Here is a 13,328-nt window from a genome sequence, read left to right as displayed (position 1 = left end):
GAGCTCAAAGCAGTACACACATTTCTCTCCCCATCCAACTTTATCTTCACAACAACCCTCCGAGATAGGTTAGACTGAGACAGACTAAGGGATCCCCCAATCACCCAGTGAACTTCATGGCTGGGGGAGGATTCTGCCACAATCTAGTGCTACAATCATTGCACCACACCGGCTCTCTCCTTTGTTGTTTAAATTTTGTTAATAGCAAAGAGAAGAACGGTCAGATTAGATGCTAGAATTGGATTGGATACAAGCCTAATAGAGTTGGGTTTTTTTACCTGCAAGGTAAGCCACACTCTGGGTATTCACCTCAAACTTGTCACAGTTCCTATGTTTGTTCACCAGAGCGAGGAGCGTGTGTAGAATTCTGACTGTTCTTGCCACGATAGTTGGAGAGGGATGCCGATAGCCTAAATGGGTAAAAAATGCATTAAGCAGTCCGTTATCTACAGGGGCAAAGAGATGGTTGCAAAGCATTTTATGGATGGGGGGTTTGTGTGTCACACAATGTATTTCAGGGTCTTTAGTGAGGACAGAGATAGGCACCATTAACAGGGACTGAAATTCAATGAAGTTATAATCTGATTAAGGATGCAGTGACGACTGTGAGTTGGTCAGGAGTAGCTGCCCATCTCACCAACCAAATTCAGGTGTTCTAATAAGGAAAATTTGTGTGTGTGTGTGTGTGTATGTTTGGCAGGGGGTGGACAAGCACATTGCCTTCTCTTCCTGTTTCCCTCCACATGTTGAAGGGCAACTGCACTCCTGGAAATTCAGGGGTCTACACCGCCCAGAACTTTCAAAAGCAGAAGCAGGCTCACCTCTCCAGGCAGTTGCCCTTCAGATCACAGAGGGAGACAAGAACAGAGGAGAGCAGAGCTAGGGAGCTCCTCTCTGCTGCCCCTCAATCACATGTTGTGGAATTTCCCAATTACCAGTATGCCTAAATAGGGTTCTGTCGGGCTCTGTCGGCACATTCGGGGGGGGGGGGCTATAGTACAGACTAGCTCATCTCAACCTGCCAGGTGGAAGATGCCATTCCCAACCCCGTAACCACTCCCCGCAAGTAGAAAACTAGCATCTCAGGAAGAAGAGTTCTAATCCAGCCTACTCCCTGTTGTGTTGTTTCTCTACTTGCACAGATAATTTCCCATAGGAGAGCATTCCAGGAACTGCTTCCTGGAGCCCAAAAGGGTTCAGTTCATCTACCTCCTCTGCATCCTAAAGTAATGCACACGGTTCTCAACCACAGCGGAGGAAAGGCAAACTGGTAATCACTCTGGAGTCTAATGAATATGAAGATTTATTTATTGTATAAGCACACACATTTAAATGAGGAAAAGATGCACCCACCCACACCCCACTCCCAATGTGCACACACAGCCCAACCCAAATCTACCACTTGACTGTGTGTCTGTTGACAATGCTGAGCCAGGGGGACCACTGGCCTGTCTCAGTACAAGGCAGCTTCCTATGTTCCTAGCTGAATAAGAACACAAGAAGAGACTGCTGAACCAGGCCAGTGGCCCATCTAGTCCAGCAACCTGTTCTCACAGCAGCCAAGCAGATGCAAGCAGGACCTGAGCACAAGAGCACTCTCCCCTCCTGTGGTTTTCAGCAATGGATACAGGCAACCCCAGATTTAGCAGAGCGTACAACGGAGCCCGAAAATGGCCCGCAGATTTGGCTTTGAACATGTGCAAAACAAGGATTATCTGTATCTAGAAACATTATGGAATACCTCTCAGTTTGCATCATAAAAGCAGTCTTTCAGCCTACTGGCTCTGCTGCTTGTGTTCACTCTTCTCCTGCTCTCTGAGGTCTGCTCCATTTGCTTTCTTCTCCACTTCCTCCTCCCCACAGGTCTCTCTCCTCAGCTCCTTCTCTCCCTCCAAGTGCCGCCAACTGACTTGTCCTTCCCAGCCCTCCCTCCCCTTGCCCTCTATTCCGTTGATTCAGAGGTGTTCTGTATTCTTCACTGCCGCTCTAATGGCAGTGAATAAAGGCGGCCCCTTGGGAATCCTAGGGAACAGGAGACTAAGAGTTTCCTTTTATGTATTAACAGAGAACAAAGCTTTACAGGTATGTAAGATTCACATCATAAATAAGATGTGAAAAAGCAAGCGGAAAACATATCAATAAATGCATCCTCTTTCACAGAATGTCAGCAGAAAGACAACACACACAATCTGTCGTCTACAGCACAAGCAGTCAAAATACTGGCTGTGTTGGGGGCTGCAGCTAATCTGAAGCCAGCTGCCAATCTGATCATGCCCCCCTCTGAGTCTGCCAAACAAACAGAGGCTGTGTGCATACTATGTATTTAAAGCACATTCAAAACACTTCCCTTGAAAGAATCCTATGAACTCTAGTTCCTTAACGGCGCTTGGAAGTGTCACTCTGTGAAGGGTACAGTTCCAGGATTTTTGTGGTGGGCTGAATGGTGTGCTTTAAATGTCAATTACCTGGCAGCCTGACCAATGAAACTGCCTCTATAAAACCTGATGGGAATATTTACCTGATGGGGAAATGTTTCAGTGAGTGTCTGTAAACAGTGGGTCACAAACCTTCAACTGACATGGTCTGAGACAAAGGAAGTAGGCCCACCTGGGCTACCTGCCTACCTTTTAACAGATGCCCCACCAAGGCAAAGTTGAAATTGGAGTTGAAATTGAGTCCCACAAAATGGTCCATCTGCTTGCAGTGCCACTCCAGAGGCCTCCTGATCTCCATGAAAACTTCTTCAGGGCTCTGTTGGGAAGCCAAAGTACAGACCATCACAATCATCCGGTGGGGGGGGGGGGGGATGCTGGTCCACCGTGCTCATGGATGTCTAATACTATAAAGCGCGAGGCATATAAAACAAAACTATAAGTCTGCTAAAATTATTACGTATTTGGCAGGGCTCATTTATTAGAAATTATATTGCTATGGTTTTCTATTTTGTTTCATCTGGTATTATTTTATATATTTGCACAAAACTGATTATAATAAGGGTGGGGTTCTCAGGGGTTCTCAGGAGCTCCTGAATCCACGGCAGCCAGGACTCCTGAGAACCATTCCCAAGACTACCTGCCAAATTAGCCAACTCTTTTATCTAATAAAGTCACGCCACCAAAACCCAAGATAGGAACCACGGTGGACTCTTGTGGTACAAAAGAACATCCACGGGAAAGGAGCTTACCGTATTTTTCGCTCTATAAGCTCTCCCTCTCTGCGCAGCGCCTCTCCAGCAAAGCGAAGTCAGAACAGCAAGAGGGATCGCTGCGCAGCAAAAGCAGTAATCGCTCTGGCTGTTCTGGCTTATGGGATAGCTGCGCAGCCTGCATTTGCTCCATAAGACGCACACACATATCCCCTTACTTTTTATGAGGGAAAAAGTGTGTCTTATAGAGCGAAAAATACGGTACTTTGTAGGCTTCCCAGACAACCTGCAGTTCCTCTGGCTCCAGTGTTTTAATGAAGCCTGCAGCACAACTGGACAATTCCCATACACATCATCTTCTATTATTATTATTATTATTATTATTATTATTATTATTATTATTATTAGTTGTTGTTGTCATTTTTATTATTATTTTCTCCATTACTGTTTTAAATAACCTGAAGCAGGGTGGGGGAATTGCTTCCATTCTCAACACTCAAGTTATCACTCAAAAGGAAAGACGCACCGTTTTTCAAGCAAGTTTCACCTCCAATTGCCGGCACGACTAGAGTATTCAGGTGTGTGTGTGTGTTGATGTTTCCTGACAAGTGGCTGACTTACTTTGTCATTGAATACTCGAAGGTTGTCCAAGGTATGGAGATTCTGCTCGAGGAGAGCTGTGCCTGCTGAATACAGACTGACTTCGTCCAGCTGCAGAACAGCCATGGCCACCCAGAAGAGGGCCTTGTGCATAGGCGAGTCCTGGACAGGGGAAGGGAAAAGCCACCAGGTTGAAATGCAAAACTTGTTTCTGTGATGAACAGCCAAAGCAGAAAGTCACACGCTGCATTCATCACGTACACTGGATTAATTTTGCAATGTAAACAACCCTAGAAGCCGAAGGGGGCCTATAACTGGTATAATATATGCAAATTGGGGAGAATCACATTTGTGTACCTGTTGGCTTGGTTTGGATAATATGCTGCGGCTCAGTAAGCCACAATATGTAAAGATGCAAGATGGAGCTAGCTTGTTTTCTGCTGTGCCAGAGGTTGGGGCCCAAATCAATGGACTCAAATCACAAGAAAGGAGATTCTGACTAAGCCTTAGGAAGAACTTAATGATGGCAAGCTGCTGTTGGACAGTGGAATGGGCCCTCTCAGGTGGTGGATTGTCCTTCATTTGAAGTTTATAAGCAGAAGTTGGATGGCCATCTGGCATGGATGCTTTAGCTGAGATTCTTGCATTGCAGAGAGTTGGACCTTTCCAATGCTACAATTCTATGTGGCCAAACAGCCTTTTGACCACACATACAGCTACTCTCTTCATGAAGTCTCTAATTAACCACAGTTTCCCATTTCATCGAAACAAGGAAGCTACAATTACCAGCTCTAAGATGGAATCCTAAATTCCATTTCAAACTGTGCTTCAGTATCCTGGGCTTGGGCTGGCAGAGACTGAAAACATGCTAGGCACTTACTTGCTAAACAACCAACTCAAAATCACCAGCATTTAGCTGTTGGTGTCACACCTCAGACTCAAACACCCCCTCTACACGCCCCCCCCCCCCGCCTGTGGGTGCTCTGATTCCCTCCCTAACTTCCTGATTATGACCAAATCAAGTAAACTACCATTAGTGCAAACCATAGTTTGCCTCTCAAACAGAACAGAAAACATGGTTTGCTGAGAACCAAGAAATAAGGCGAAGAAGTAGAATGTGCGAGGGAGAGAATGTGCAAACCCAAGGAATGGTCCTCATGACATCAGGCCACAGTGTCTTAAGCCAGGCCATACTAAGTTCCATTTGCCAAATATGTACAGCAGCAACATTTAAAAATTCCTCTTCAACAAAGATGTTCAGAGAGGAAAGACGGGTGGAAGATCTGTGCTTGAGCTACCGGAGCCTCCTCATTCAAACCACCTTGTATTTGCTCAAACAGCAATGCAGAACAGGCTGTTGAGCACCGAGGCAGCTTACCTTATTGAGAAGTGGCTGCAGCTTGGTCAGTGCTATGACTGTGGCTTCTATTAGAACCTGGCTATTGTAGTTATCGGGGCCTTTCAAGCAGCTCTCGAGACCCTGTAATCAAGAAAGGAAAAAAGAGGATTGGCTTGTGATTGCAAGGCATGGCTCCCCTTCTCTTTGCTCCAGATTTTAAACACTGATTTGCATTGCCCCTGCCCAATAACACAAGGTGGGTTATCACTAGGGAGAGGAGGACCTATTCAGTGGTGGCACCCTAGTTATATGGATCGGTCTTCCTGCAGAAGTTCACCTAAAGACCTTGTTGCTCCCCCAGGCATTTTCAATAACGTATGTTTCACGGAGTCATCCTTTTAGTTTTAAAATCTGCGCTTTTAGTTTTTATTATTATTTAATATTTTATATTGCAGAATATGCTTTGTTGGGCAGCTATGTAAATATAGTAAAAACAATAACACTGAAATACCAGGCTGAGGCTCAGTCTCTCCTTTTGCATTCTTACTCTCCAACCACCTCCCGCTTCTGTCAATCACAAATGCCTGTTAAAGTGAACCTCTCTCACCCACATGTCACTAGGGTTTCACCCCCTCAGAAATGCTTTCATGTTTATTTTCATTCTAGCATCAAGCTGTTAGTCTACAAATTGCTCCCATCTTTTCCCTTTATTGATCCCTTTCACAGCTGAGCAAAAGGTCTATCTGTTCCCCTCTGCTCTTTCTATTCTTTATGCCACAATTTCCCCCTATTTGTGCAGAAGATTGAGTCCTGTGATGACAACACTTTGCTTTGGACTCATTTGTTCTACAGTCCCATTCAGGATCAACTACAGCCTCTCTCTGCTGTACCAGCAGCATGCAGCTCTAGCCTAAATATGGAATGCAGGAAGATGCCTTAGACCATTGCTCCATCTAGCCTGGTACTGTCTACACTGACGGGCAGCAGCTCATCAGGATTTCAGACAGCAGCCTCTCCCAGGAGATGCTGGGGATTGAATCTTAGGGCTTCTGCATGCAAGGCAGGTGCTCTGCCAGTGAGCTATGGCACTTCCCCTTCTGGGAACAAAGAAGCAACAAAGGTACCTCCCAGTTGATAGATTTAAGCAGAAAACCAGCTGGATATACAAGTAAGCCCATTACAAGATTAGAAGAATCTTTATTTGCATCAGCCACAAGCCATAGAAATTTTTCAAAAATCCATGTACTGAAGATAGAGGTAAAAACTTAACTATACAAAATATGTTCTGGAGGTTTAAATCAATAATCAAATAATAGATCTTATTCTAATTGCCCCTGCTATTTTTTTTTTGCAGTTTTTGCTGTCACCTGATCATCTTGATCTACTAAAAGAAAGGACATGGTAGCAATGGTTGAGCCACCCGGCATGGACAATAACAGAAGGGTAATAATGTCACTCCTCAACTCTTTCTAAAGAGTGCAAGCCAGAAGCACATGAGCCACTGACTCAATACTGCCACCTCCACAGGGACACAACCATTTTCCCAGTGGATTTTTTTGAAATCGACCCACAAGTACAGCTGAAGGCAGTATATTCAATATTGTGAAAGTGAAAGCATGTCTGTATTTTGGAACTGTTAAATTTTGCAAATAGGGTGCCAAATGTGTCAAAATGACTAGGTGCAAAATAATCATACCATTAACAAAATTTCCTTACTGTGGCCAAATTTTTCTGTCACTCGATATATAGGCACTGTCTAATTAAATTATTTGCTCTGATAACTGTTGTGATAAACCAGGAAAGTAAAGATTTTGGTTGACAATAATCTTGTGATACTAAGAGTAGTAGACCAGTGGGGTTTAAATTTAAGCAAAGCCAATAATTAAATGTCTTGCACCAAATCTGTAATTCAACAGAAGGGAGATTAGACTCCAAGCGCAATGAAGCATTTGGAACACAGGACGGAACAGGAAAAAATTGCCTTAGGAACTTAGAATGAACAGCTTCTGTAGATCCAAGATGAGCACCTGTCCAAATCTGAGCCCCAAATAATAACTGTGATGGGTTTAGCTTTAAACACTTCAAGTGTTGTTGGTATGTGATTGCCACCTTTTGTATGGAAAAAGCATGTCAGAATTTTGGCGCTCTGAGACTCCTTTTCTTTGCATACTTCTGATGACCCTGTTGACTGAAAAATAAGGCCGAAGTACTAAAAGACTTTAACTTGTTCGATCAACTGATTATCCATTTACCATCTATGTACCCTATAGTTTCGTGAAAACACCATGACTTCAGTTTTCTTGTAATTCACAGCTAGCTGTTCTCTTTGGCAGTATCCTGAGAATGCCCTCATCAATCTTTTTAGGCCCACTTTTGCATTACAAGATCTAATATGTTAACAATAGACAAGCAGCAGAATCCTAAGCATATCTACTTAGAAGGAAGTAACACTTACTCTGAGGTAAGGGTGCCTATCATTACAACACAAGCAGTAAAGCAATAGGATAGCAGACTGGCCTCCTGCTGGACTATGCAATATACAGCAGCTGGATCACTACTTTCACATTCTGACTCCATTCACACAGTGACAGATCCAACTGTGAGATGTATCCTTTAGGGCCTCTAGGAGAAAACTGAAGCCGCTGAGAGGAGCGTTCGTCACGTAGCCTGAAAGCCCTGCTTCCCCCTCCACAGATTGTCAGTTTCTCATTTACGGGCTTGTTTCAAAAATGTCATCAATAGGGTTGGATCCAGGGTTGTTTTTCAGAGTTGGGTTGTGAGCTAAGCAGAGTGTAATCCTGGGCAACCACAATGGCGAACTTATTGACAGCTAAAGTACAATGTGATGGGAAAAATGCCCACTGCCACAAAATGTGGCAGATGCCACAAGCTCAAGCATTCTAGGTACAGTGGTGCTCTGCAAGACGAATGCCTCGCAAGACGAAAAACTCGCTAGACGAAAGAGTTTTCTGTTTTTGAGGTGCTTCGCAAGACGAATTTCCCAATGGACTTGCTTCGCAAGACAAAAACGTCTTGCAAGTTCTTGCGAGTTTTTTCCCTTTCCCCCCCTTTTTCTAAGCCGCTAAGCCACTAATAGCTGCTAATCCGCTAATGGCCGTGCTTCGCAAGACGAAAAAACCGCTAGATGAAGAGACTCGCGGAACGAATTATTTTCGTCTTGCGAGGCACCACTGTAGTAGTGCCAGGCCCAGGAGAAGCAGATCCAAGTGTGAGGGGGCAGACAAGCACCCCTAAATTTTTGGGGGTGCCTTGAACCACCATAACTCCTCAGACAGTGCCACAAAAAGGCCACAAGACTTCAAGCCTTCTTTTCTATATGCCACAACAGTTGTGAGAATATTACTAGCGAAGAATTGGAAGAAACAAGATTTACCAACTATCGAAGAATGGCAGATGAAGATGATGGGACTATATGGAACTTGCTGAACTGACTGGGAGACTCTAAGACCAGAGAGAAGAGACGGTGGAAGAAGATTGGAAGTTGTTTAAGGAATATTTGAAAAAATATGTACCGGTAAATATTTAAATCTTAGAATAGCTTTGGAAGTGGATATAGGCTGTAGGGTTAAGAAGTAGAAGATAGCGTATTTTAAAATAGTATTATCTGTAAGTAATAAAATGTGAAGATTTTTATGGTTAAAGTAAGTGTGATAAAAAAAATGGTTAGAAATTATTATATATGTAACTGCTAAAGATGAGGTAAAATGAAAATCAGATGGGGGGATTTGGGGAAGCCCACCTAATGATGTTTAGAAAAAATAAGGACAAGACAAGAATTTGTTTGTATTATTTGTTTTTCTGTGTTGTTTATTTGTGTTATAAAATGAATAAAAAAAATTTGGAAAAAGAAAAAGACTTCAAGCCTTCTGTGACTGAACAGCACTGAAATGTTTCACAGGAGTAGTTGAATGCTTGCTTGCATCCCAGACGGTATGCGTTTCAATTGGCTGAAGTGCCTTAGCCTGGAAATAAGAGCTACATGAAAAGAAAAGCAACAGCGGACAGGAAAAGAGGATACATACCTTGCTAAGAATCCGGATGATCTGCTTTATCTGTCCATGTGACACCCGTTTGCTAATGCAGCCAAAGACAACCAGGGCTCTTGGCTGGAGGGACGGATTATATTGGAATGCAAACCTGTGGAGGAGGGAAAGCAGCTATCAAGCAGGCCACCGACTAGAATAAGGCCAACAGTGAAATCGGATGGGGGTGGGAGATGGCTGAAGGAATAGCAAATGTGACACAGGGGTACCACCAAACACAGGGGTACCACCAAAGCTTGGGGTTGGGGGGCAAAATGACCTACTTCTGAGCTAGTTCCGTCCACTGGTCAAGCCACTTGCAGGTCGGAATATCTCTCATACATGCCTACGGAGGAGAAAGGCAAAAGCAACAGTGTCTGAGCAAATAACGTTAAGGTAAAAGCAATATTGAATTTCAGGCGTGTGTTCGCTTTCTCTTTCTGATGCTTGTTTTTTATTTTTTTAAATAAAGCAAAAATAAATGCAACATTACATATGTATAATTGCCTTATATATAAGATGTATAATTAGCTGTTGGTAGAGCTCGACTCTTAATCTTAGGGTTTTGGAGTCCTTAGAGTCCCACCTTGGGCAAAAGATTCCTTAGAGTCCCACCTTGGGCAATGCTCCTTAGAGTCCCACCTTGGGCAAAAGATTCCTGCATTGCAGGGGGTTAGACTAGATGACCCACATGGTCTCTTCCAACTCTACTATTCTATGATCCCATTCCAGTAATAAGTAAACAACAGCTTTCTCCCTATGGATACATTGCCTGCTGTCTTTAACTGCCAAGTTAACAGACACCTTTTGGTGTTATCCACAAAGGTGTCCTTTGTGAGGTACTAAGGTACAAGGTGGGGAAGGGGAACCTGTGGCCTTCAAATGTTGGCAGTCACCAACTTCCATAACCTTAGCCAGCATGACCTATGTCAAAGATTATGGGAGTGGTACAATCCACTACCACCTGAGTCTGATCCATGTGTTGACTAAGCCAAGAGCTGCCATTCACTGCCAGCAAGGTCATTTGAAACATTTTCTCTCTTGCTCCCTCCAAATACAAGCCCATGCACTAACTCTTGGCATCACTGATTAAAATTTGTCCTGTCCAGAAACAACCAACCAAAGTTTTAACTGAGTACCAACTACAACCCTGAATTCAAGCCACAGATGATGGCTTGCCTTGCACATATCATACCTCCATAATCTCCAGCAGAGCTTCTGTCACCGTTTCCAGAGAAGTCAGTGCAAACGTCTCCCTCTCATAGGAGCCGGGAGAGAACGACCGGTCCCGGTAACTGGATCGGAATGCAATGACAGCTGCCGACTTCACCTTGCTTATGCCAAACAGCAAGTAGAACTTGGGGAGTGAGAACTCTGTTAAGCTCAGTCTCAACACTTGTTTGGTCTCCTCTGTTGAAGGAAGGAAAAACAGGTACTTCAAATCTCATTCCATCTGTTTAGATTAAATCGCAAACATACACACGCATATGCCACTACAACGTACATATTATGGTAAGTGTCTATTTTAGGACCTGGCCTGAAATAAAGTAAAACCATTAACAATGTCCTTCCACAATGGTCATGCCTCTGATGGTTCTCCTCATTTTACCTGCCCAGCTCTGGGCGATGTCAACAACCAGTCAGATTCCAAATGCACAACCCACCTGCCCAAGTTGTAGTTCCAACTACCCCTGGAGGACACCAGACTGGGGAGGATTGGGGCAGACAATACTGGGGTTAGATGGGACAAACAGCCCAGCCTTGTAAATAAGTAGGCAAAAGTTACTAGCCTGCAAATAATGATTTTTACTCACCTGGATAAGAGGCTAGCATTCTGCATTTTCATGCTGGCCACAGGAGAGGACACTCTCCCCTCCCAAAGTGTCTAGTACAGAAACCCTTGAATACTAGCCTCTTAGTAAACTAGTAAAGAAAATAAAAATTGCATCCTACCATGTGTGCTGGCAGAGGGAAGTTGAGGGACTGCTCTTCAACCAATACAGAAACCAGGCAGCCAGATTCCAGGCAGCCCACTTGTGTGCCTACACATAATTCCTTCTCGCCTCTGGCTACCAGGTGAGTTACTAAACACAGGGCTGAAATAGTCTGACCTGCTTTAAAGCAGGTATGCTCTTGTAACTGAATCAGAGAGCCAAAAAAGAAAAAAGGTCACACTGGATGCTTGAGAAGAGGGGGGAAGGTAGGAGCTCAAAGTGGAAAACCTTGGGTGACTTCAGATCAGCAAAGGTAAGAGTAAACAGAGCAGGGAAACATCTTACCCTGGGCAGAGGAATTTTGTTTCATCACAAAGTGGCACTGCCTCTTATGTGGAGACCGCTTTACCCACCATGGGAGATTGAGAATTGCCTAAATGCTCCACATTTCGCTCCAGCTATTGATCTCTACAGTGTATTCTTCTTTAACCACAAAAGCAAAAGGTTGCCCTACAATTTATTTTTAAACCCGATGGCAACACTACATGCATCCCTAATTTACGGTCATGACAGGCAGTCAATTTTGTTCTACCTTACGATGCTTGTAGAGCCTTCAGCGGGAGCAAACTGATCTTAGCATTCCTTAGACCTCACAGTGTGATTTTAAATGCAACACTAAAACCTCACTCTATTAAAACACAAAATATATAGCCCCCAAGTCGAAATTGCAGCTTTGTATAGTGTGACTACATGGAAAATGAGAGAGGAGAAGATAAAGGAGGGCTACAGGGGAAGAGCTAGAGGTCCTACATAGCACGGTCAGCAAAGATGGAGCACAGGTTCCATTAGCTCTCTTGATATATAATGTATTTAAAATAGAGAGCGCAGGGTTTTGTTTGGTTTTTGCTTACCTTAAACAGTTTCACAACACTGTACATCAAAGTTTGATCTACCATACTGGCTATAATTCAAAGGGCTTATGCAACATCACTTACTTGTATTAGCTTTTTAAGCAAGGGAATGTCTGTGGTATCTAACTCACTTCTCCAACAATTATTAGGAACGTGTTCAAGCACCTTAATGGCTCAGTAGCTGATGAGACAACTCTAAAATCAACCCATCACTACTGAGTTGCCTTCCTATGTTCAGTTTAATGCAGTGAGTGTCACACTCACTGGATATATTGTATAATTGCACCTGATTCTTCAAATAATTTGTGTGCACTAGCCTAGATCTTTGTTCCTCAACAGGTACAGTGGTGCCTCGCAAGACAAAATTAATTCGTTCTGCAAGTTTCTTCGTCTTGCAGATTTTTCGTCTTGCGAAGCACGGATGCACCCTGGTATTAACGGTTTTAAGAAAACGGAAACAAACTCGCAAGACGTTTCGTCTTGCGAAGCAAGCCCATAGGGAAAATCGTCTTGCGAAGCAACTCAAAAACGAAAAACCATTTCGTCTTGCGCGTTTTTAGTCTTGCGAGGCATTCGTCTTGCGAGGTACCACTGTATCTTGCGATCCAGATAAGGCCTCTCAAAGCCTTTCCCCTCCCTTGCTGTCAGGACTGTCCCTACTTTGATGGCTCCTAGAAAATCCCGGTCCTGATTGGTATGTGCAGGCAGGCAGGCTCACGCACAGCTGAGCAGCACGAGAAGAAAGCACTGTGTTTAGGAGGGAGAGATTCACAATTCCTGCAAGTAGCAGAGAGAGAAATGTAGGGACAACAGAGACGGGACGGAAAGAGGCAGCAGGTAGCTGCTCATCACTGATACAGACATTTGATGTACTCAAAACTTATACCGGACCCTGCTGACCCTTTAAATCTGCCCCAAGGTCAGCTGCTAGGAAACAAAGTACAAGTGTAAAGGAGAGATCAACTCAGTCAATAAAACCATCTCGTAAAGGACTTACCACTAAAGTGGAGTTGTGAACAAGTGCACAGAGAATGAATGATGTTGATGACCAGGCCATGGGTGGAAGCTCTAAGGGAAAGAGGACCGGTGGCCACCAACAGAGTAACTACATGGAAGAGGTAGGGGAGGTGTGCAGCCACATCGAGTGAATTGTTAAAGGACAGCATCAGCATGTAACGGGCTAGAATGGCAATATCATCCCACATCAGGTGCTGCTCTAATGTAGGAGTTGGAGACAGACAGGTCTTGTCGATTATTTTGCACATCCTTCCAATTACCTGAAAGGGAGCAACCAGTCACTTTTAGTAAGGAGCGTTCTACGTTCAGAACAACAACAAAAGGTAGCATCACAGTTCG

General features: G+C 44.0%; 1 protein-coding gene and 1 long non-coding RNA gene across 5 annotated transcripts in view; one reads left to right on the top strand and one right to left on the bottom strand.

Annotated features, from left to right (window-relative positions):
• NF1 (neurofibromin 1) overlaps window positions 1–13,328 on the bottom strand; it is a 155,855-nt gene that overhangs the window by 20,945 nt on the left and 121,582 nt on the right. For all 4 annotated transcript variants that reach the window (XM_083714249.1, XM_083714250.1, XM_083714251.1 and 1 more), the window contains 8 exons: window positions 12,970–13,249; window positions 10,323–10,537; window positions 9,412–9,473; window positions 9,128–9,242; window positions 5,124–5,225; window positions 3,767–3,907; window positions 2,625–2,751; window positions 279–410 (listed from right to left, as the gene is read on the bottom strand). In XM_083714249.1, the coding sequence (XP_083570375.1) occupies window positions 279–410; window positions 2,625–2,751; window positions 3,767–3,907; window positions 5,124–5,225; window positions 9,128–9,242; window positions 9,412–9,473; window positions 10,323–10,537; window positions 12,970–13,249 (1,174 nt within the window). The remainder of the gene's footprint in view (window positions 1–278; window positions 411–2,624; window positions 2,752–3,766; window positions 3,908–5,123; window positions 5,226–9,127; window positions 9,243–9,411; window positions 9,474–10,322; window positions 10,538–12,969; window positions 13,250–13,328) is intronic.
• The window catches only part of LOC310832750, a 404,622-nt gene that overhangs the window by 335,935 nt on the left and 55,359 nt on the right, over window positions 1–13,328 (top strand). The window lies entirely within an intron of this gene.

Source organism: Podarcis gaigeae (genome assembly GCF_964106915.1).
Source record: "Podarcis gaigeae genome assembly, chromosome: 15".
Taxonomy (NCBI): Eukaryota; Metazoa; Chordata; class Lepidosauria; order Squamata; family Lacertidae; genus Podarcis; species Podarcis gaigeae.
This window is presented reverse-complemented; position numbering and strand designations above follow the sequence as displayed.